Source organism: Lepidochelys olivacea (assembly GCF_965140295.1).
Source record: "Lepidochelys olivacea isolate rLepOli2 genome assembly, chromosome: 3".
In the NCBI taxonomy this organism is placed as follows: Eukaryota; Metazoa; Chordata; order Testudines; family Cheloniidae; genus Lepidochelys; species Lepidochelys olivacea.
The window spans coordinates 47688084-47712403 of NC_140413.1; the positions used below are offsets into that span (position 1 = coordinate 47688084).

At 39.9% G+C, this 24320-nt stretch overlaps 1 protein-coding gene across 2 annotated transcripts in view; it reads right to left on the reverse strand.

Annotated features, from left to right (window-relative positions):
• Positions 1–24320, reverse strand: part of LOC311518254 (uncharacterized protein) — a 197235-nt gene that overhangs the window by 44410 nt on the left and 128505 nt on the right. For both annotated transcript variants that reach the window (XM_084623903.1, XM_084623904.1), the window contains exon 17: positions 32–76. In XM_084623903.1, the coding sequence (XP_084480029.1) occupies positions 32–76 (45 nt within the window). The remainder of the gene's footprint in view (positions 1–31; positions 77–24320) is intronic.

Genomic DNA, 24320 nt, shown 5'->3' on the forward strand with positions numbered 1-24320 from the left:
TTTTAATTGTATCTTAAACTATTATGAATACCTTTTGTCCTTTTATTCCATGACTTCCAGGGATTCCAGGAATTCCCTAAGAGAAAAAAACAAGAAGTTTTAAATATATAAAATGGCTATTTCAAAAAAATGTTGTAAACATTTCTCTTTTAATTTGGGTTAGAAACATAGCCAGGAAATAAGATACAACCTGGAAACATGAAAGCTAAAGCTTCTGGAGGATATAGAATGAAACAGAGAATTCAGTGCCTTCCCCTCTACTTTCCTGCCAGTATTTGCAAATGTGCAGGTGGGCAGGGTCATGTCCCCACCTTTGCCCCACCAATGTGGAATGGGGGAGTGAAAATGCTGACGATGCAGAGAAGGAAATACCCATAAAATTTCCTATTATAGAATGTACAGGCCAGCTTTGGCATGATCACAGTTTTAAATAAACTAGCTGATTTTAAATCTATCATGACATGTTTACATGGCTAGCACTTTGTGGAAACAAAAATTGAAATTTCATGCAAAATATTTTCTTTTCCAATTCTATCATTTGTAGTTATGCTTGCTAAAAACAGAGTAAATGTAACCTCATGCTTCAGGATTTAAAAGATTTGCCAGAGAGATAAATACTTCACAGTTATCTAGGTTCATTTCACCTTTCAACAAAGCATGAGCTACTGACTACTGTCAGAGAAAAAAGGCACCAAATATGATGGATAAATCATCCAATCCAGCATAGCAAATTTTACATTCCTGTCTCGCTTGTAGCGATCAGATTCTGAGGGACACTGGAGATGATTGTTTTTTGTGTCCCAGTTTCTGCCCTCAGACATGACTGTTGGGTTTCCACTGGCTTTAAGGAGGGCCAATATCAGTGACTAAAGATGGTCAACTTGACTGCATTTTTTTTTACATGTAGTTAGCACAGAGTGTTATAATGAATGAAGGACTACTCAAATCCATCCCAGAAACAAAACTCTCACATGTGTAATCAGCCTAATTCTGCTCTCAGTTACACCTTATGCAGCCTTAGTGGACCAAATCCTGTTCTCAGTTACACCAACATAAATTCAGAGTAAGTCCATTGTGCGTTTGGCTCACTGACTTCATTATTTTGTCCAATATTACCATAATATGCTGCAATGGAACTAAGTAGAGAGATGTCATGGACATAACAGACACACACAGGTAAAACCACTTCCAGTCAAAACACATTGACATAAGTTCTTAAATTGTTACTAATGAAGACCTACTGATTCTCAGAATATTAAGCTCTTCCCTTAGCATTATATTGTCGTCACTGGAAACCAAAATAATGATGGGAAGCCTAGGGTGAAGTGATAGAACAAAGGAAATCCAGGTTTCATGAAATGCCTAACACAGCATCAGGATAGTGCATTCTGCTCCACACTATGAGCATGATTCTGATCTCCCCTTCACTAATGTAGATCAGGAATAACTCCATAGTAATCAGTGGAATTACACCAGTGTAACATCAACATGTGAACAGGGGATAGGCCAACAAACTTTAGAATTGTAATTGTTCTGTGGTTTACACTATATTTACAATATATTTATATTTAGTTTAATTTTAGCTAATACAGATTCCATCTAACAGAATTATCTTCATGGTATATTTAATAATGACACATTGTGGGCTTTGACAGACATCAAGGTTCTAATTTTGGTATCAATTACAGGAGAAAGCAGTGACACAATATTACAGAAAGCTACACTAGAAAGCTGACTAGATAATTAAGGCCTGATTCCTCCACCTTTTACTCATGTTGAGTAATATAAAAGTCTTCTCTCCAAACTATTGCTCTGTCAAGATATTTCAGTATTCCAAAACCATATTAGACCTGCTGGATCTGGGTTGTAAGAGTTCCATAACCAGACATGGTTTTAAATAAATGTAGGTGAGATTAGTCCTGTCCATGAATTCTAAATAGTTGTACTTTATTAACACAATATATTCCATATACTTGACTACTGATCAGAGGATTTTTTCAGAAACAGGATAATATATATTGGAAAGATGTACAGAAACTCATGTTGGCTAATAACTTCCTTTTGGCTACACATCTACACAATCTTCAGGGCAAGGGATAGTATCTTCATATGTATTTGTACAACACCTAACACAATGCTGACACAATCCTGATTGGGTCCTCTGGGAGATACTACAATATACAAATAAACAAAAAAATGTTGGTAACGTAAGGAGGGTCAGAACAGGAGTTAATTATTCCAGGGTCATATGTACAGTAATATATGCTTACTAAAATGGCTCTTGGCATTTTGCTGTTGTTTGTTTTGTTTTTTCCTCCCAAAAGGAGTTAATTTTGATGCAAAACACACAGCCCTTTGGTAATATACCAGCACAAACAAAGAATCTTGGAGGCTACCAAAATACCAATGGTACCCCTTCAAACAACCAACTTATTCCAAAATTCAGAAAAGCATTATGTGGATCTGAAGAAAATTTGGGTCTTTATCCACTAATGAGGAACAAAAATTTATGAAGACAGTAATAATAGGTTCTAACCACTGATTTGGTTAAAATGATGTGCATGTGGATTTAATTTAACCCTGAGAACAAAAAGAATGGAATATAAAATAAAAAGTAAAACCCATTAAACCTTGAGAACAGGACTAATGTGTAAATACATTTCGTGGGAAGGTTTCTCATTCAAATTCACACCTAATTGCTAAAACAATAAGACTTTCAGAATCACTCATTTGCTTTTTTTTCAGTTTACAATTTATTTGATGAGATTAAATCAAAGTAACATCCAGAATATATGTTTCAAAGAAAAGAGTGAAAATAAATGTATCAATTGCCAAACAGAAGTAGAAGAAAATTGGATATTATACCACATATTGACATTGATTAAGTACTAAGATATGTGCAAGGGATGGGAATGAAGTAATCAACTGAGGTGACTAACAATCGCACTCTCACCTGACATCCTTGCACAACAATGCGGAACAACTTTATGAGGAAAGCCAGGGCATCAAACTTAAGCAGTTGGCCCTTGACCGCCTGTTTACACTGATGCTGGAACCAAATTCACAACAACTACATTTGGACATCGTTCTTGCTAGCAAGATGGTGACAGTGTTTAGGGATGAGTTGTGCTATACTAGTAAAGTGTCTCATCAGACTACCGTAGTTGAAAAATGATGTAGATGGGGCCAAATGCTTGTAAGGGGAGGATACCTATTGTGAAATTGTAGACTGTGAGAGATAGTGTGGTCTTGTGGATTGAGAATGAGGTGGACCCAGGAATTCCTAAATCCTAACCCTGGCTAAGATCCTGATTTGCTGTGTGGCCTTGGACAAATTGCATATCCTCTGCGTTTCCCCCATCTATAAATGAATACTCATTTAACACATAGGGGAGTTACAAGTATTGTCATAACACTTCGAAAATGTAAATGACTCTCCCAAACCAATATGTGAGAATAATTGTTAGCACCCCTGTAGTCATAGGACAAAAAGTAGAGGTTCATGGGTTACAGATTGTTGTGACAAGCCATGAATCCAGTGTCTTCATTAAGACCATGTTTTTGTCCTATGACTACAGGCCACTTCACCTTGAATGGTCCCTTAGAATATGTGATAACAACTTATGTTAAACGTTTGTTCCATCCTGTCTTTAGCTGTGGCACTCTGGCTAGCTTTCCCAGACCCAAAGAACAGCTCTGTGTAGCAAAAGCTTGTCTTTCTCAGCAACAGAAGTTGGTCCAATAAAAGATATTACCTCATCCACCTTGTCTCTCTAGTAGTCTTGGACCGACATGGCTACAACTACACTGCTTACATTTGTAATTACATGGCAGGTTGACAAGGGGTAAAATGCAAGAGATTTATGCGGAGGCCAGCACAAATAATTTATGCATTGAATTTCCTCACCACTTCCCAAAACTCTGATGTCTCTGTGGAAGTAGCAGAGGAATGTCTGGAGGGAAGTACAGCTCACTCTCTAAAAGATTTTTCTGAGCAGGCTTCTTGATTTCTCTCTTCCTTTTCAGAGGACACTTCTTCCTCGCTGCCACACAGAATTTTGGAGGGAAACAGACCGGAGAGTTCTGAACTGTTTGGTAGGGGCCTCTCCACTCAACATCTTGCCACAGGATCTGAAACTCCCAAAATATTCTCAGCAAGGAAGAAGCACACTATACTGTTCCAGGTTGTATTCATTCAGATTATTTAATCTCTTACACACACACACACACACACTAGAAAAACCCTTAATGCCCCACGTAGGTCCTTTTAAAAAACTTCTTTGGCTGAAGGGATCCATTTATACCATTCTTTTGCTTTTACCTCCACATCAATAGCAATGAAGGATTGTAAGAAAATAAACTTCATCAGCCATAGCTCCTGTAGGATTGATTCTGTATCCCTGAAGTCAATGAGATTTTTGCCACTGACCTCAGTGGGAGCAGGATCAGATTCTTAGTGTTCTTATTTGGCTCACTGACATTTATTCAGCTGAAAATGAATCTGCCCCTCACATTCATCTGTCTCAGGGATTCCCTGAGCAAACTAAGTGGAGTTCTTCAAAGTCATTCACCACATATTGATTGGCACATAAGGAGCAGTATGAAATGACTAATCTGGCATGTAATGACTAGTGAAGAAAGGGGCTTTCCCCACAATAATTATTTTCCGGTATAACTTCCACGGTCCAGCAGCTGGAATGGCTAATTTCTGTAGGACTGAGTCCCAAAGGCCTAGAAAATTTAATTTAATCTCTATTTCCTTATCTATTCTCACTCTACTATTTCCCTATTCATGCATAACCTGTGTTCATGCCAATCAAAATTACTGGAAACTTCCCAGAGGAGAGTGTTTTAAAAGCCTCAGACATCCTATATTTTCTTTTTAACTTTTAGGTTAAAAGCCAAACCAAGTTTTGGAAAAGTGTTAGAAATTCACTCCTAAGCAGATACTTCATATGCAACATAAAGCTTCAGAACCTGAATTATTTTACTTTTTAACAACATGAGTAATAAACCACTTATAATAGGAAGCTATATTTGAGAGAGTGACATACCATTAAGTAAACTATCACAGTAACCTTACTGTAATGATCAAAAGATCTAATACTACTTTAAAGTGTGAGCTGACAAATCTAGTTTAATTCAATTTGCAAAACAAAAATGTAACCTTTCCTGTAAAGGCTGTATAAACTAGAACTATAATGAATGCCTGTCTTTAATCAGAAGTTAATATAAAACAGACCCATCATGCTATTTTTCACTAAGGGAAACACAATGTTTGGAATCACTACAAATGGGAAAATTGCCACCCACTGGGAGTGATAGAATGAATGCTATGGAATAATTTGTGATTCACTGGCCTAGAAAATATGGCCTTTGGGGATGTCCTTTGCACAATTAACTGAATCAAGCAATTTTTTTTTTGTCAGTAATACATGAGAAAAGATAGGCAACTCTCTATTTTAATTTTCTTTTTTCTTCCTCTGGTCAGAAAAACATGGTTTTTTACTGTCTGAATTTAACAGGTTAATTTAACAGTGCATTTTTATGATCACTACCCCAATAAAATTTAGCACTGTATTTCTATCCACTATAACTAAACTCAGAAAATCTCAAAGCCTTATTGAGCTTTAAAAAGTGGTCCATCACTTTGATCTTACCCCCTTTTTGCATCCCTCCACTCACTCCCCCCTTTTCCTCTGCATCAAGCACAAGCTTGTGTCTTCTTTTGTCACGTCCCTTCCACATTTAGCTATCCCTTTTCTATCAAATTTCTTGCAAGGCTGACCCCTGCCTTCACTTTTTCAGAGACATTAGCCTTTACTGCCCACTTGTCTGCTTTTCCTATGAGTACCTTCATGTTTTCCTCCAGGTCATCCTTTTTACATGGGAAGAACTCCCCATCAACATTTGTAAAGCCACTTCCTTATCCTCTCTTCGACCTTGATCTAGCAAGGGACTTAAGTGCATGTGTAACTTTAACCATGTAAGCAGTCATTGACTTCAACAAATTATTTGTGTGCTTAAAGTTATGCATGTGTTTAAGAACTTTGCTGAATTCGGGATCTGTATCTATCCTTACCACCTATTTTTGCCATGGTGCCTAGAAATTACTGTCAACAGACACTAGTTAGGTTGGCAGCCATCTGTGACTAAAAAGATTGAGACTACTAGTTTGTGTAAATGTAGCAGTCCTTCCCATCTGTTTCCATCTTGGTATAATCCTACACTGTTCACTCTCCGGAGCAGGAATTGTCTTGGTTTCACTTGTTGGCATGGTATTTAGCACAATGGGTCTTTCATTGAGGTCTCTAAAAGCTAATACAATATCTAAAATTAATAAATAATAAGTAATAATATTTGAACCATACCAAATTGTTTCTAAATGAGCGATCCACCATTTACAGAGGTTGTACAGTAGTAGATAGCACATTATCTAATGGTCCAGCAGCAAACTGTTAAAAGAGCACTCGGAATACTAGTTGCCAAATCCTGATCTCATTAAAATCAATGGAGTTTCGCCACTGACTACACTGGAAATAGTATTTGGCTCTAAGTGAAAACTGGACTAGGCAAGAATCCCTAATTAGTAGTCTAGAAATATATAACCTTTGATGAAATATGACTCTGATGGACATAGGTGGACCCCTTGGAACCGTGGGGAGCCCCACTGGCTTCACTGGAACTCAGTGTGAGCATGGGTCCAACTAGGCTCACTGACGTGCAAACGGGGCAGCTGCCCAGGGCCTGGGTTAATTTAAAAGGATCCGGGGGCCTAAGTTCCCTGTAAGCTGCAAGGCCGCGCAGCAGCCTATTTAGCGCCACGCAGGCCCTCAGGTAACCCGCCCAGGGACCTGCTGTGACTGGGGGAGAGCCCCACTCTAGCCTGACCCCCAACCTGCTGTGGCCAGGGTGACCCTGCCCTGACCCCAATTCTGCTGCGGCCTGGACCTGCCACGGCCAGGGCGCCTGGACCCAGGGGTGGTGCGGCTTGGCTCGGCCCAGATCCAGACTCAGCCGGCGGTCCAGCCTGGCCCAGCCCCAGGCACGGCCGGGGCACCCGTGCCCTGGCCCAAACCCAGCCCTGACCCAGACCTGCTGGGGCCAGGGGAGGGGTGCCTCAGCCCTGGAGCTGCTGCAGCAGGGAGAGGCACCTCTCTCACACAGCACAGGTGCTGCTGTTGCTGCTCTGCTGGGAGGAGTCCTGGAGCACCCTCCTGCACCCCAAACCCTTCATCTCCACCTCCACCCCAGAGCCCACACTCCCAGCCAGAGTCCTCACCCCCTGCATCCAACCCTCTGCCCCAGCCCTGAGCCCCTCATCCCTGGCCCCACCCGAGAGCCTGCACCCCTAGCCAGAGCCCGCACACCCCTACACCCCAACCCTCCGCCCCAGTCCTGAGCCCCCTCCCACACTCCGAACCCCTTGGCCCCACTCCACCACATGAATTTTGTCACACATCACCTCCATATTGGTGCACACAACAAAATTCATTCTGCACATGGGTGGAAAAAATTAAAGGGAACACTGCTGGGAGCCCCAGGCCCTTTTAAATCACCTGGTCGGGCCGCAGGTCTCCTTGGCATGCGCAGGGTGGTACCGGCAGTGGCGAAGGCAGCCGGGCGGGCATGTGGAAGCCCTCATCATGCCGGAAGAGCGCACCCAGCAGCACAGCCGGCAGCAAGCTGGGCACCAGCCAGTGCAGGCACAGAACCGTCTAAATGTCAGGCTAATTGACTGTTCTGCCCTGGGGCCTGGAATTGCTGTCAGCGGGCCTGGGTCCAACCTGCATAAATCCAATTGCAGGGTCAAGGGCCTAAGCCCTTTACTGAGAAAGTTGCCAGTTGTCTTATTGTTGCCATATTTTCTTGAGGATTAATTAAAAAAATATTGTGATTAGTATTTTGGTACTTTCTGCCTGTCAACTAGCAGGAAAATGTTACAACTGGAAAGATAAAATATACCAAAATATTAAGGCTTAAATTCTTTTAATGGAAGTGTTTTGTTTTTCAACAAAATGTTAGACATGTAAAGAGATTCTTGGTAGGCTTGTATATTCTCTCTTAATTAAAACATTTGTAACAAATTTGTACGTACCAAATTATGTGATTTATGTACTGAACCATCAACTTGGTTTCCATTATCATGAGTTTAAATTCTCATGTATTTTTACTTAAAATAAATGTACCATTTTATCCCAGTTATCTGCCAATTTAAATGAATCTTCCATCCTTTGATAATATCTGGCAAATTTAATGGATTTAGCTGCAAAAAAACACATGGTTTTCTGGTCCTTGAAAAATCAATGTGCAGCTTTTCCTTAATCACAAATTCCCTATTTTTGGTTTTGGATCATACCACACAGTTAGGTTTTTTTCCATGCAACTCTGCAGTATGTCCCAATTAAGGGAGTTGATTGCTATCTTATGTATTCAAATGAAGTAAGTCCAAGCTAATTTGAACAAGAGCCTCATTTCAAACCAAATATTTTTCCACTTTTTATAACCAGTAGTATAAACACATTTATGTCTCACTATGCCAAACTCTATACTTCTGAACAACAGGAGAGACTATATCTTCTTCCAGAGAAAGTATTCTATTTCTAATTATCATTTTCTACTCTCTTCATCTTCTGTTACTAGTCATTTAACATCCTCAGTCTTATAGGTAATACATGAAGTCCCCATGAAACTTTTATGGCTGGGGAAGGAAACGCCTTGTGGAAAAAGTCTCCAAAGATAATGATACTTCTCCACTATGGGCAAACACTTTGCAACCAGACTCCTCCAGCAGACAATGCTACAACTGAGAACATTGAAGGGGTGTGTGACAGACTGCTGGAGACTAACAAATAAACCAGCCCTATAATCATTTAGGCACCAATTAGTTCCCTGGAGCAGGCTGACTGGGGAATATGCAGCTAACTAACTGATCAGTCTAGGGGAGCAGAGGAACTAATTAGCCATCAGTTGAGGGCTATAAAAGACATCACAGGAAGGAAGTAAAGGGATGAGAGAGTGGGTTAGCGGAGTCCAGTATGTGTTGAGATCCCAAGGGAGGGATATCTCTGTTCCTCTCTGGCCCTATGGGACAGAACAAGAAATCACTGTAAATACTTTGCTGTATTGGGGTTGGTGATGGGGATATAAATATATAATGTGGAGATGCCACTCACCAGAGAGCGTGAATGACTTCTTTCAGAGTAACAGCCGTGTTAGTCTGTATTCGCAAAAAGAAAAGGAGTACTTGTAGCACCTTAGAGACTAACCAATTTATTTGAGCATAAGCTTTCGTGAGCTACAGCATCCGATGAAGTGAGCTGTAGCTCACGAAAGCTTATGCTCAAATAAATTGATTAGTCTCTAAGGTGCCACAAGTACTCCTTTTCTTTTTGTTAATGACTTCTAACCATCAGAGGGCATGAATGGAGCTCACCATGTTACAGGGTGCCAGGCTGATGTTGAGGCAAAGTCTGTTCAAGGAGTTCACATCTCTGTGCTATATTAGCATACAGCCTTAAACAGACTTCCTTTTACATCCTGTATATCTAAACTTTATGAATGTGTCACACATTTAATAAATATTGTCTAAGACAATCCACAAAGGAATAATTTTTCAAACTATCCATTCTCTCAATAAAAACACAAAAATGTTTGAAATAAATCTATTTCCAGATTGAAAGAGGATCATTGTGCTTTCAAGCAAAAATTTAACAGGAGACCATTACTGTCTGTTTAATCCAAAATGAGAAATCTTGAATGAAGAAAATGCTGAAAAGCCAGCTAACTATGGAGCTAACTAGTAGTTTAACATTGCACCATGTATTTCTGAAAAAGTTCTCTGCAAATATCAAAGAGCAAAATCTGGCAGATGCTCCACTGCCATTAGAGAATATTGCCAACAACACTGACCAATGCAATTTTTTGCTGCCAAAGACAGCATATGGCCCAAGAATCTCCTTTCATAACTGACTTTTTCTGATGAGACTGTGTCAAAGTTATTTTGATCATTCTACTCAACCTTGTTTTCAACCATATCTATTTTAAAGGTTTTCCAACATAAATCCAGAAAATATTTACCTGGAGATTTCTGTTGAAGGATGGTAACATCGTGTCAGTCATAGAATCATAAAATATTAGGGTTGGAAGAGGTCAGGAGGTCATCTAGTCCAAGCCCATGCTCAAAGCAAGACCAACACCAACTAAATCATCCCAGCCAGGGCTTTGTCAAGCCAGGCCTTAAAAACCTCTGAGGATGGAGATTCCCTCAATTACAAAACTAAAGTGCTCTCTCCTTAGTGCACATACAGGATGTGTGGTAGCAATGCAAGCTTTGCTATAATCTCCCACCAATACACTAAGGAGTTCTTTACTCCTGGGGGATTCTGCGTGACTGCGCACCCACAGGAAACCCGCCCCCCCCCTTTCACCATGCAGAATTCCTGTTCTTCCCTGCAGAAAATGGCAGGGAAGCAAAGGGAATCTATGGGGGTGGAGGGCATCCATGAGTGCAGTTTTTTTGGGGGGATTGCCTCCTCCAAACAGAGGTGAAGCATAGGGGGCACACTGATCCTCAACCAGCTGCACCTGGAGCCCCATCCCATCAAGCCCCACTTCCCAGGTACCAGATCCCCCCCACACACACACACACCCAGACACCCCCCCACGCTGAGCCCCAACCACCTTCACCTGGATCTCCTGCAGAGTCCCATTGCCCCTGCACCCAGAACCCCACAATGAGCCCCTGTGCAGCCAGATCTCCCACTGGGCCACCCGCATCCAGATTGCCCCACATAGAAACTTCTCACCCCACACTAAGACTCTCTACACTTGGATCCTTGTGGGTTGAGCCTGCCCACCCACACCTCGTGTACGTGGTGCAGAGGGGCAGAGCCCTGGGGTGTTTCTGGGGTCAGGTGTCAGCCCTGTGTGAGGGTCAGATGCAGCCTCACTGCCGAGTCCTTGTACCAGGAGAGGTGGGGGCTTCAGGGTGATCTCCCACCTCAATGCAGCCAGTGTACCTGTGCTCCCCACTGCCATGCTGGAGCCACACTTATTTACTGACAAAGAAAATTTGCAGAATTTTACAGAATTTAAAAATATTGTGCACATTTAATTTTTGGCACATATTTTTTTATTTTTTGACGCAGAATTCCCTCAGGAGTACCTAGTGGGCAGTTCAGTCTCAGCAGGATCTCTGTTGAGATAGTCACAATTAACAGTATTGTAGGCAATCTTAATCGTTCCGTTTATATTTATCCTTAAATCAGGATCAGCTAGTGAAATGTTAGGCTAAGCCACACAAAAAATAACTGTTGTTAAAAGATTAATTTACTGCAAGTGATTTCACAGACCTGTGTTTCAATTAAATTGTTCAGTGAATGTTGATAATTTTGCAACCCCAGCAATGTGCAGACAGAAAAAGGCAAACACAAACAAAACACAAACAAAACAGACTCTCATAAAGATGGCCTTAACAGTAGCATCTAAGCACCTGCAAAATGTGATTCTTTATGTATAACTCCTCTTTACTTTCCCAGAAATCCTTGATGATGCATTTGAGAATTACTGGGAATGTGGAAAAAAAGGTCAAGTGAACTCAGATTTTGGATAAGAACACAAGGGCAGACTGGATAAAACATACGATTACAGAAAAATCTGGATTATCCAAATGGAATGGGGGGGGGGGAGAGGTCTGAAATTAATTTGGATAAAAGATCTGGAACAGTACTAGGAAAGTTTTTTGGTACATTGGGAACAGCAGAAGTAATATACGTTAAAGAAAGCTGAAGTGGTGCCTTCTGTTGCTACTGAGTAGTGGATATGTTTTCAGGTAGGGGAATCAATAAAGGAAAAAATATATGGGAAAAATACATTAAGTAGTATTCCCACGAACAAGCCGCTTCAAAGTAATAGCAAGAGAGTGGGAAGCACCCTGACACTCAGAGTTACAAAGCCTTTTGAAACACTATAGTTGGCAGAGTGACTATTACATATATAATCACAAAGCACTCCTAATGCACATGGTGGCTAGTATTTCCTTGAGAACTACATAGGGAGTGATAATTGAAAGTTGAAAATATTAGTCAGACATAAGAACTACATTATTGTACTATCAGATGGTCAAGTTGCTGTCACAATTTATCATAGCTATCCTTGAAACCAGCACAAATAATAACTGGGCTAGGACAGTGACACTATGGGGGAAAAAAAGAAAACAACTGGCATTGTACACACTAAAGAAAAGACAGAGGAATATTACTTCAGTTTTCAAGGTTCTCTAATGGACAAAAGGCTTTTATAATAAACAAACAGGACTTGTAACAAGGTAATAGTTTTTAACACTCTGGCTCCTCTCCAGACATCCATCCATAGCTCAAGCACTACAGAAGTAATTTCTGCTGCCTCTTGCTGACCGAGCTTGTTGGCTTCACCCAGGACAGGGGAGAAACTGGAGCATTTCTCCAGGGAAGAAGAAATGAAGGAATGGGAAAGAGAACAATATCAGGGACTCCCAAGTCTGGAGAGAAAGTTTAAGATGAGTTTTATGCTTTGATATGTTTTTTTAATTTGCTAATAAAACCAAAGTCCAGAGAGGGTACATTTTGATAGTGAGCTAGAACCACAGCTGCTGTAAATTGTTGAAAAGTTTCTGCATCTCCTAGTAGTAACTAAGTCCAATATATATGAATAAGGAGGGCAGAACATGGCTGTCCATTTTTTGATGCCTCAGTAAAATTCCATCTTGACTGAAGGGCAGTCAGCCTACAGGCACTATGGGCTTCTTCAATCCTGAGGAAAATTTGGTTTGTAAAGTATCATATCTTTGCAGCCATAGTCAGGCATTAACTGTTGATATTAAAAACTCAGCTCTCTAAACATAAACAAATCTTGGCCCCAGCATGCTTCTCAATAAAGCTATCTAGTCCAGTGATATACACTGCAAATACAAAACACAGACTTACTTTTGTTAGCAAATTTCACAGCACTTGTTGCTATGCTTCCAAAGTATTTATAACCTTACCAGAAACTTTTAATTAAACCAGATTTTTAGATAGCACAGACAAAAATGGAACTGGAGTTTTGCCAGACATAAGGTCTACAAAACTGAAGAACTAACTACAAAAAGCATAAAGCAGGCATTTACTCTGCAAAAAATTGCTAGTACACTAGCTATGCCCAGTAATACTTTCATTTTTAACACTGAAAATACCATATTCCGTCCCCGCCCCCCCCCGAAGAAGTCTGTTCTAGATAGCAGGAGCTATTGAGGAGAAGGCTTTAGCACCAACAGTAGCCAGATTGTCTGGAGAGACCTATACGTAGCCAGTGCCAGAGAAGGAGGAAACAGGGATGTTAACACAGGAGAACAAAGCAGTGACATGTCAATGCTCCAAAGGGAGTCATAGAAAGAAACAATCCCTTTATTTCAGATTGTAAGCAGGCACTATCTTTATTTCATGTCTTGTACAGTGTTAACTAAATTATCAGCATTGAACAAATAACAGTAATAATAATACCCCCTCCCCTGTGCAATTTCACTTCCTCTGGCCCAAGGAACAGAAATATGAAGTACATGGAGCTTTTCTATGTACCTCTCCCTCTCAAAGAAATTCTGTCAATCTTACCACATTCCAGAATTTCTAAAAATTATAAGCATATTTATAAGTGATTTATATCAGTAAAACTGAGATAAGCATTTGGACCATTGCTATTGCATGGGATGCAAGTCAGGGTACAATTTGGACCTTGCTGTTATTTAACGTCACAGAATCTTTCCTGATTCATATAAAATGTTTGTACACTGCCATTTATCTTGTGCAATTCAAATGTTCCTAATAGAAATTCCAGTAGACTCTGTTAGAACCCTTCAGAAGGTTTTGGTTGGTTTCTACTGACGGACACTTTGAACCAATATAATGAGAAATCCGCTGCTTTGTTCCAAAACCTGGTTGCCAGTTGGAACCAGTTGCAATTTTCAACTGGAATTTCCACTAATGGCAGCAAAGACACACAATCAATCAGATTTCTGAGCTTGCATAATAAAACACCCTTACAGAACCTGACATAACAGGGGTAACTGCCAGCAGTGTTGTGCTGTTATATTCAAACCTTAGACTTAGACGGATACTAATGGGTACAGGAGCAAGAGGATTCTTTGTGTTCACAACAATGCAATCCTTTCTGCAACACTTCTTTCTAATTTCTTACTCCTGCCTCATTTTTATGTCATTTTAGAGATTACAGACGGTGGGATAGCCGCACTGGTGATCCTGAGAAGGGCAGAGGTAGTTTTACATCACTTTTCTCCCCCACAATCCTTAAGGCAGCTGTGACTTGAATTGATGGATAGGGGCTTTTAGGGAACCATATTGTTGGCCAGGATTTTGGCAGCACATTGTGTCCCCGACATGCCCTTCCTCCATCTGTTGGTGGAGGAAGAGGTAGTGGCACAGGGTTGACTATGCCATCCTTTCCCTTTCTGATGTTGCATCAAAGCTGCCTTAAAGCAGCCAAGTTCCCTTTATATCATGGAACTGAGTATCTGACCCTAAAACTATTGTATAGGTTAAGAAATACAGAACAGAACTATAAAAAAGCAGACATAACCAGCTGGAATATTAAATATTTAAATATCACTCCATGTAATGATTGCGACTGACTCACCTGGTCACACCTTAACTGGGCTTTCGGTGTTGGGACGGCATCATGGACTTAGCCCCCAGTTCTTATGTACTGATTCTGGTCATAGTCAGTCTGCAGTGGGGAAGTCTCCACTGGATTAAATAGCTCCATCCTCCTAAACCAATAGCCACAACCCTATTCTCTGGCACAGGGAGTGTGCTGGGGGATGAAAGTAGCATATTGGGAATAGGAAGAGTACATGGTTCCTCTGATCCTCCAATGGCATATGGAAATTCATGCCAGGGAGCTGTAACTAGCATCTTGACACCTCACCATCACTATAATCCAATGTATTGAGCAGAGCATAGATGCAGGGGGGACTCTGCCCCCTAATAAGTACTACTATTTGGGTCCAATTCATACTGTAGTATCACAACCACTGCTACAGAAGACAATTACATAATCTGATGGCGATCTCTAATGCAGAAGCATCTTTGAAAAGTTCTTTTGCTGCAGTTAAGTGACCCTGTGTATATATTCAGGCATGAGAGCGGGAGAGAGAGAAAGATTTATTTAAAGGCTTGATTGTGCCTTGCAGGGGCAACATGGGGCTGCACCACCGTAAGGGAAGCACAAATCGGTATTCTGCCCCATAAAGGTAAAGTACATCTTGGAAGTTATAGATGTGCAGAGACGGTGTGCCTACCATTGCACCCTTTTACAGGGTAGAGCTGTGTGGGCCAGGGAGAGTGGGTGACCAGTGGAAACATCTCCTCTCCACCCTGCTTGGGACACTGTTCACCCAAAGTGGCACATGGGCAGAACAGCCCATGACTATGCAGGGCCTACAGTTCTATTTGGCCTGTACCATGAAGAAGAGGGAGGTTCTTGATGTGCTCCTCCCAACCCCGCACTGCATTCCTGTGCTGAATTTAGCCCTAATGTGAAAAAAAGAAAAAAAAACAGCTCAATGTCAGCAATTCATTAATAAGGAATTGCATGTAAAATGTCCATATCAGGCTATGATTTCTTCTCTCCCTGATTTGTGATTCTGTTCCTTCTTCTATTCCTCTCTGTGATTTCTTACTTAGGGCAGATCTATACTACAGGGAAAAGTCGATCTAAGCTACGCAATTTGAGTTACATTAGTAGTGTAACTCAAGACGACGTAGCTTAGATCTACTTACCGGAGTCAACGGGAAAGCAATCGGCGGTTGATTTAGCAGGTCTTCACCACACCCGTTAAATCGACCCCCAGTGGATTGATGGCTGCAGTGATCGATCCACTGGGGGTAGTGGAGATAAGCCCTTAGATTTTAATTGTCCTCAGTTATAGATAGCTTTCTTATCTGTTTGTAAAACACCAAGAATGCCTATCATGCCCAATTAATAATAAAAATAGTCTTATGGCTGCATGACCATGTGCAGATTTGAATACAAATAAGAAAATACTTTGCCTCTTTGAAAATCTGGTCATGTCTCTGATGCAGGTACACAACTTTGCACAAACAAATCACTTGTAGGGCACAGTGTCGGTGCCCTTTTACACCTGAAAACAAATGGTGCATTTTATATACAGAAAACCCACTGGTGTTTGATTTGTATATGTAATTTATTTATGTGCACACAAAAGTGAAAATATTTGAAAATTATACACTAAGATACAAGTCATGTTTTTAAAACTTGGCTTTTGAAGTGTTAGCCTGTGATGGAACAAAATTATCAGTGACATAATTGAAAAAAAATCAGCTTTATTATCAAACATGATTTACAGAGTGTAAAGAGGGGGAAGAAACCTAAATAGGATTACAGAATGAATAAATCTATTTCTCTCTAAAATCATTTATGATCTAAAAAATTTAATTTTCTGACAAATATTTCAAGTTTCATGGTTATCACTTTGCAAGGCAAGGGAAGGCAATCTCAAAGCATCCAGATCTATCTTGATCTTCTAGGGTTCATCCAGTAACCCCTAACAAAGAGAAAAGGCCACAATTAGCACAATATTTACTTACTTGCCAGCTAGAGCACGTTCATCCACAAGGCATTAGATGCATCCGTGCATGTGACTATATAAACAAACAATGTGGCTTAATGTAGACCATACACATCACATTGCTATCCTGAACTACTGTTAGTTTTGATGCGATAGTTGCTGTGTGTCCTAGAAGTGGCTGCTTTACAGTGATAGAGGGAGTGATTCTTGGTTTATCTACTTTATAGTGACATTATCAATTTGTTGAGTGTGCTGGGATTTTTGGATGAGAGGTTCTTTGTAAATGCCAGTTTATTTTTTATTAATTATTTTTATTCCCGCAGCACATGCTAAAATGGAGGCCCACCATACTTTGTATTTGAAACATGCTTGCAAAGAGAAGCTTTGTTTACACAAAATGATAGAGATGGTTTGACTTGCTGTGAAATATCTGAATACAAAACATAGATTTCTGGAATCTCACTCACCCATAGCTCCTCAGCCACAACCCAGTCATGTGACTACTTAGTCCAGTAGAAGCTAAGTAAAGTTGCTATATTATTCACACATTAAAGTGAGACACCTTAGAGGGAGACCTCCTCACCTAACGTTAGCCTCCATAATCCCACCATGAATTCCTGCTGTGAAAGGAAGACGACACAGTTGACTGATGAGTTACAAAGAGATAGCCGGACCCAATAAAGCAACTACTACTCCATCCTATTTTTTGTAGCTGTGTCATCTCTGTTTATGGCTTTGATGAGTTCCAGATGTACAGGAAAGGGACTCAAGGACTGGCCTTACAACAGGTTACATTTTCTCTATCATGATTTCATAAATGAGTAGTTGTTTGGATTAGTGTATGAGTTATCAGAATATTTTACTAGAAAATACACCCAATATTTAAGGCACATTGACTTACCTCCACAACCCAGGTGGTCCTTTCCTTTTCCAGGCAGAGTCCTCACTGGTCGAACCACAGCTAGCCTGAAAGCATCAAGAGCTTCCTCATGGACCTCAAGAATGCTGCTTCATTGCCTGCTGACATGTTATGTATTTTAGTTGAGAAAAGGTACATTATGACTAAGTGAGGCCAAAAACTCTCTGATGGTATTGCACTCTGACAGGGTTTGCGGGATGCTTTGGTGGTCAGCAGTTTCGGTCCCATCCACAGGCATTTCATGCACAGAGCTATACATTTATGTTCTGCTACTTGTAGCACTGCCAGACTGTTTTTGCTTTTCTGGTGCAAGGCATAATATTTGTGTTGAGGAACACTGTCTCGCATGACTGTCCCATAAATAAACTAGGAAAATGCAACCTAGATGGAGCTACAATAAGGAGGGTGCACAACTGGTTGGAAAACTGTTCCCGGAGAGTAGTTATCGGTGGTTCACAGTCATGCTGGAAGGGCACAATGAGTGGGTTTCCGCAATGATCAATTCTGGATCTAGTTCTGTTCAATACCTTCATCAATGATTTCAATAATGGGATGCAGAGTACACCTATAATGCTTGCGGATGATACCAATCTGGGAGGGGTTGCAAGTCCTTTGGAAGATAGGATTAAAATTCAGAATGATCTGGACAAACTGGAGAAATGGTCTGAAGTAAATAGAACAAAATGTAATAAGGACAAATGCAAAGTACTCCATTTAGGAAGGAACAATCACACATACAAAATGGGAAATGACTGCCTAGGAAGGAGTACTGCAGAAAGGGATCTGGGGGTCATAGTGGCCCACAAGCTAAATATGAGTCAACAGTGTAATGCTGTTGCAAAAAAAGTGAACATTATTCTGGGATGTGTTAGAAGGAGCGTTGTAAGCAATACACGAGAAGTAATTCTTCTGCTCTACTCTGCACTGAAAAAGCCTCAATTGGAGTATTGTGTCCAGTGCCGGGTGTCACATATCAGGAAGGATGTGGACAAATTGGAAAGATTCCAGAGAAGAGCAACAAAAATGATTAAAGGTCTAGAAAACATGACCTATGAGGGAAGATTGAAAAAAAATGGTTGTTTAGTCTGGAAAAGAGAAGACTGAGAGGGGACGTGATAACAATTTTCAAGTATGTAAAATGTTGTTACAAGGATGAGGAAGAAAAATGGTTTTTCTTAACCTCTGAGGATAGGACAAGAAGCAATGGGCTAAAATTGCAGCAAGGGAGGTTTAGGTTGGACATTAGGAAAAACTTCCTAACTGCCAGGGTGGTTAAGCAATGGAATAAATTGCCTAGGGAGGTTGTGGAATCTCCATAACTGGAGATTTTTAAGAGCAGATTAGACCAACACCTGTCAGGAATAGTCTATTTAATTAGTCCTACCATGAGTGCAGGGGACTGGACTAGATGACCTCTAAAGTTCCCTTCTAGCTCTATAGTTCTATGAATCTATTTTGTTTAGCAAACCATTTCTAACATAGCAATGGTTTTCAACTTGTGGTCCACAGTCTCCTGTGGGAGGGTCCACCAACTGTGTCTAAGAGGTCCACGAGAGGTTGTCATTACCACGGAACAGAGAATCTTCAGATTATGCCTAACATTTCCAAAAAGAGGCCGCATCTCCATTCGAAATTTTTTTAGGGTCTACGAATGAAAAAAGTTTGAAAACCACTATAACACAGTATTCAAACATTATTGGTGGATTTTTATACTGAGATAGTTAATGAGTAAATTGCAAGGTCTGAATAATAGATAGAAGTTTCTATGTTACTAGATTAATCAGCAGATGTCAAACATTGTTTACTGGGAATATGAACATTAATTTTCCTGGCACAAAAATGGTGGATGTCAGCGCAATACAACACAAGGCAGATAGCAGTCCAAGCACTTCAAGCGTCTCCAACTGCAGGAACAGTCTCGACTTCATGGGTGGGATTTTCTGAAGTGCTCAGCATTGATCTGATTTTGTTCCTACTGACATCTATGAGAGCGAATTCAATCCAATGCTGAGCATTTTCACAAATCAAATGCCATAGATAGTATAGTACACTGTGGATTTGATTCTTTTCTCACTTACTGATTTTATACCAGTGTAACTATGACTTCAATTTAGTATTGTAAAGGGGAAAACAGAGTAATTTAAGCACCCCTTGATCCATTCTGCATTTTCAACTTGAGTCACAGATACTTGTTCATAGTAGAATCTGACTTTTACAAAATTATATATGTATATTTTGTAAATCTCAAAACATTCTGCATGCAGTGTTGTTATAGCCATGTAGGTCCCAAAATATTAGAAAGACAAGGTGGGTGAGAGAATATCTTTTATTGGACCAACTTCTGTTGGGGAGAGCGCTGTGATTCTCAAAAACTTGTCTCTCTCACCAACACTAGTTGGTCCAATAAAAGATACTATTTAACTCCCCTTGTCTCTCTAAAATGTTCTATATTCATTTACATTTCAGGATGTGATGCAGGATTTCAGAAAATTCTGATAAAGCATGTATAGCTATGTGTGTATGTGGATGAACCCCTCAGCTCCCACAGTCGTGTGGGTAATCAGTTTCAGTAACTTTTCAGAGCCTTGTTTGCAACCTAAGCAGTATTATGTTGGCTGACATATTACAAAGCTTATCTGTTTATCAGAATCTTAAAATATCCTGAACTAATAAATCAAAATGACTTCAAAATTATTATCTGTTGTGGTGAGTGGAACATTTCCCCCAATTTTTTAAAATAATTTGTGCAATATAGATCAGTTACAAAGTGTGTTCAAATACAAATGTAATACCTGTACAACAAGATATTGTAATTTACGCTGGGTGGGAAACAGTTCTCCCATCCTGTAAACATTTCAGATCTGAAAATATTTTCTTGTTCTGCACAGGGATGAAAGTGAGACCTTTCAGATGTTGTCACCAGTGTGTGCACGTGTGTGTGACAGAATATCCTGGCGGTTAGGGTGCTCACATGGGATCTGGGAGAACCAGGTTCAAATCCCTGCTCCAAATCAGACAGAGCAGGGACTTGAACCTGAGTCTCCCACATCCCTGGTGAATGCCATAACCATTGGTCTCTTGGCTATACTGGCAGCCTTTGTCGCTCCCCAGAAATGTGATCCTGAACCTCAGAAACCAACCCTTTCCTATGAACATTTTCCGATGAAAAACCATTGTGGCGAAAAATTCCCAACCACCTCTAACTGCAATGCTATTATTAACCAAATCTCATTACTGAGGAGGACAAACAAGTAGTGATATTTGTGAGAACAGTCTAGGCAGCTGATAAAGAGGTCTCCCTGGCCCCAATGCAACAAACACTTACGCATAGTGTCACAAGGTAGCTCTTGCCCTTTAAGAGGCAAGAAGCAGCACACCTGCGACTGATGAGCTAAGCCCAGCTGCATTTAAGAGAAAGCATCTGGCACTAGAGGGAAGAAGAAGATTTCCTGAGTCAGAAAAGGGGCAGAGAGAGCAGGCATTGGACTCTCAATGACAGAGAGAGTGCAGAGAGCCAAAAGTTCTGCAGGAGCTCCCTAGGAATGGGTGATGGGCCAGAAGACAAGAGATTTAGGTAGTGAGTGGGAGAAGGAGACTCTGGAGCAAGAGGAAGGCCCAGAGAACACCCCTGTCCAGTATAAAGGGAAGAGAACTGGCCTAAGTTTCTCCCTTCACACTTAAAATGTTTTCCATGGCTGGACTATTCTGTGGTTTGATAAACTAGTTAATCATTGGAATGAACGTTTCACAGCAATGGTTTATTTTGTGTGTCGGCAGGGCCTAGCAGATTGGGATCACTATTGTAATACAAATAAATAAATAAAAGGAGACACCCATGACTTGGTGTATGGAAGTACTGGTACTGCATATTCTAATAAACGATGTGCTTTACATTGTTTGTTGAAGAGCTTTTAAACATTTAATCTCAGGAAGTATGAGCCAAAAAGTTTGCCCACCCCTGTCCTACAGGATCCTTCTGAAGAAAATCTGATAAAAACAGATTATGGAATGAACTACATTATTTGTCAGACAGACTGAAGATTACAAGCAGACTGAAATGAAACTATTTGAAAAATTGTTTAAAATAACCAACTATAAGATAACAAAACGAAAATTCAAATGAAAGTGACCAGAAATTGTATAAGACATTTAAAGACTATGGAGGAGGACACGTATTCTGTCCAGTCTTACAACACTCCATCAGTGTAAATGATGGACAAATTTGACCCAACTCACCTAAACTTCATTGACTTCTATGGTGCAGGACAAGGGCTTAATAGTCTATCACACTACCTTACTCAAGCTTGAACTCTTATCCTTCTCTGCTCAGTTTCTTCACTGAGCACTTCCCAGGGTCTCTCTCTGATAGTTCAAATCCGGACTTTTATCAGAGCTTTTCACTGGAGCCTGCTCTAGTCCCAGTGGCTGCTCTGTCTGTTTCCTGGAAATATCCAGTGACACTGGTACTAAAGCCTCGGTCTTCAATCTGTCTTCACATGATGCCAAGAGGATTGAAAGGTTTAAACCATTTATTGAGGGAGAAAATTTGAAAATCCATGTAAATGACCTCAAGAGAAGCAACTATTATATTAATAAAATTATTATAACTTTTTTTGGTTGCTGCAAACTTGTTTGCAGCTTTACTGTATATTAAGATATGTTAATATCTGAACATACAAGTGTGTTATAGCCAGGAGGCTTAAAAATACAATAATACTTCTACATATTCAGTTAGTTGGTCATAAAATGTTCGGGCTGATAAAAGAAATTTCAGGTTTCTGTTCTGTCTCGCAAGGGCAAGCAAACCCCAAGATGATCACCTCCTTGGCCATACACCATGTTTATGACCCCTATAAGTTTTATATGGACTCAGACCTATCTGCATTTTAAACTTTACCTTGCTTAACCTTATACTATTTTCTTTTATGCTATGGTTAAAAAATGTATTCATTATTGAAATGTGTACTTTATTCTAAATAACAAACAATTGTAACTCTGAGGTCAAGAAACACCAACCATGTAAAACAATCATGATTTAGGAAAAGGAATGCAGGGTTTTGTTATCAGATCAATAAATATAGAGGTAAAGTAAAGCTATACACTCTCTCTCTCTCTCCTCCCCTTCTCCCTCCCTCCCCCCCCCCACTTTTCTTTTCAAAGAAAAACCTGAGTTTAAACCCACACTAAGAATTGGGAAAATATTCTTTTTGAAATTGATTTCTTTTGTAAAAGTATTAAAAGTATTCACTCTTCAAATTTGGAGAACATTTATGCTGGAAAAAGGTTACAAAAGATATTGGTTACTTCCAACTCATGTTTCCAATGAAGGTAAAAACCTTTGTGTTTCTCAAATTCTTAGGATGACATAAGCTTCTTTTGAGATGTATATTTGGAAATATTTTGTATGTGAATACAAACTTCACATAACAGCCTGATATCATTGTTCTATCAATAGTAAGATGTTTGATGTATCATTTAGCAAGATCATCTGATGTTAAACTAATTACTAATGTAAAAAGCCATATAAATAGAGAATATTTATATTAATAGGGAATTAATTAATTACTCAAACCTCTCAAAGACCGGGAAAAAGAAAAGAGGATACATTTTTTTATGACCATTTGAGCTTAAAGACTCTCTTAGATAATTTAATTTAAAAAGACTACTTTGAGAGCTAACTGTTTTAAAGAGAACAGGAGTGTGTTTGGACTCATCGGAAACAGAATTTCAACTCCTATTAAACCCTGATGGAATAAAAGGTATATCTCAGAAAACTGACTGAATAAAAGAAAGAGTTAAAACTCTAAACTTAAAGATGTTCTCCTGCCACAAAAACAAAGGAAATATAACTGTGAAGAAAGAATTATAACCCTAATGTTAATAAACTACACATTCATAAGACGAAGACAGTACCCATGAAGACATGGAAACAATGAAAGGGTGACAGCTACCAGCTTTGAATATAAACAATTGTAATTTCATGGCAATAGGAAGAAGAATATAAAATTGAGAAGTGAGCACCCCTCACGCACAGATCCTCTGATACCCAGCTTAGACAGTAAACACTCCACAACTCATCCTGTCTATCTCCTTAAGCAAGCTGCCACAGACAGCTAAGAACAATAAAGGACACTCAAGAAGAAACTGACCCCAAGTCTTCCCAAGACTTCAACATAGAATCACAGTGGATTGGTGAGAGAAGGTTATACTGCCAAGGGATTAGATTTAAACTCTTGTAATGGTTTTATAGAGATATGAAACTGCTGTTGTAACTTAGAATATCAACAGTTTCTCGTGTTAATCACAGATGGTTAGATCACGTATTCCTGGAGAGGAGACAGTGGCTAAATATTGGCAAATACAGAAACATTGGAGATGTTGGATGTAAGATTCTTAATATTGGTTAACTGGCCTGTCTCATGACAGCTCCTTAAATGGCTTCGTCTCAGTAACTGATTTAAATATTTTTTCAGCTTCATCATATATAGTTATAAACTGGCTGGTTATTTATTAATAACCAACAGGTTCCCCTTCCCTGAAACAAAATTATTTTGCCCATCTATAAACATTCTTAGTTACCTAAGGATATACTAAAGAATAGATTTACAATAATTTTAGGAAACAATATATTTTGGTCTTACTTTCCCAAGTTAAAAGCACCCACCCAAGAAATTGTCACTCTCAAGAGTGTAATCCTGGGGTTGGTAACCTTTGGCACACGGTCCACCAGGGTAATCCGCTGGCAGGCCGTGAGACATTTTATGTTGACCATCTGTAGAC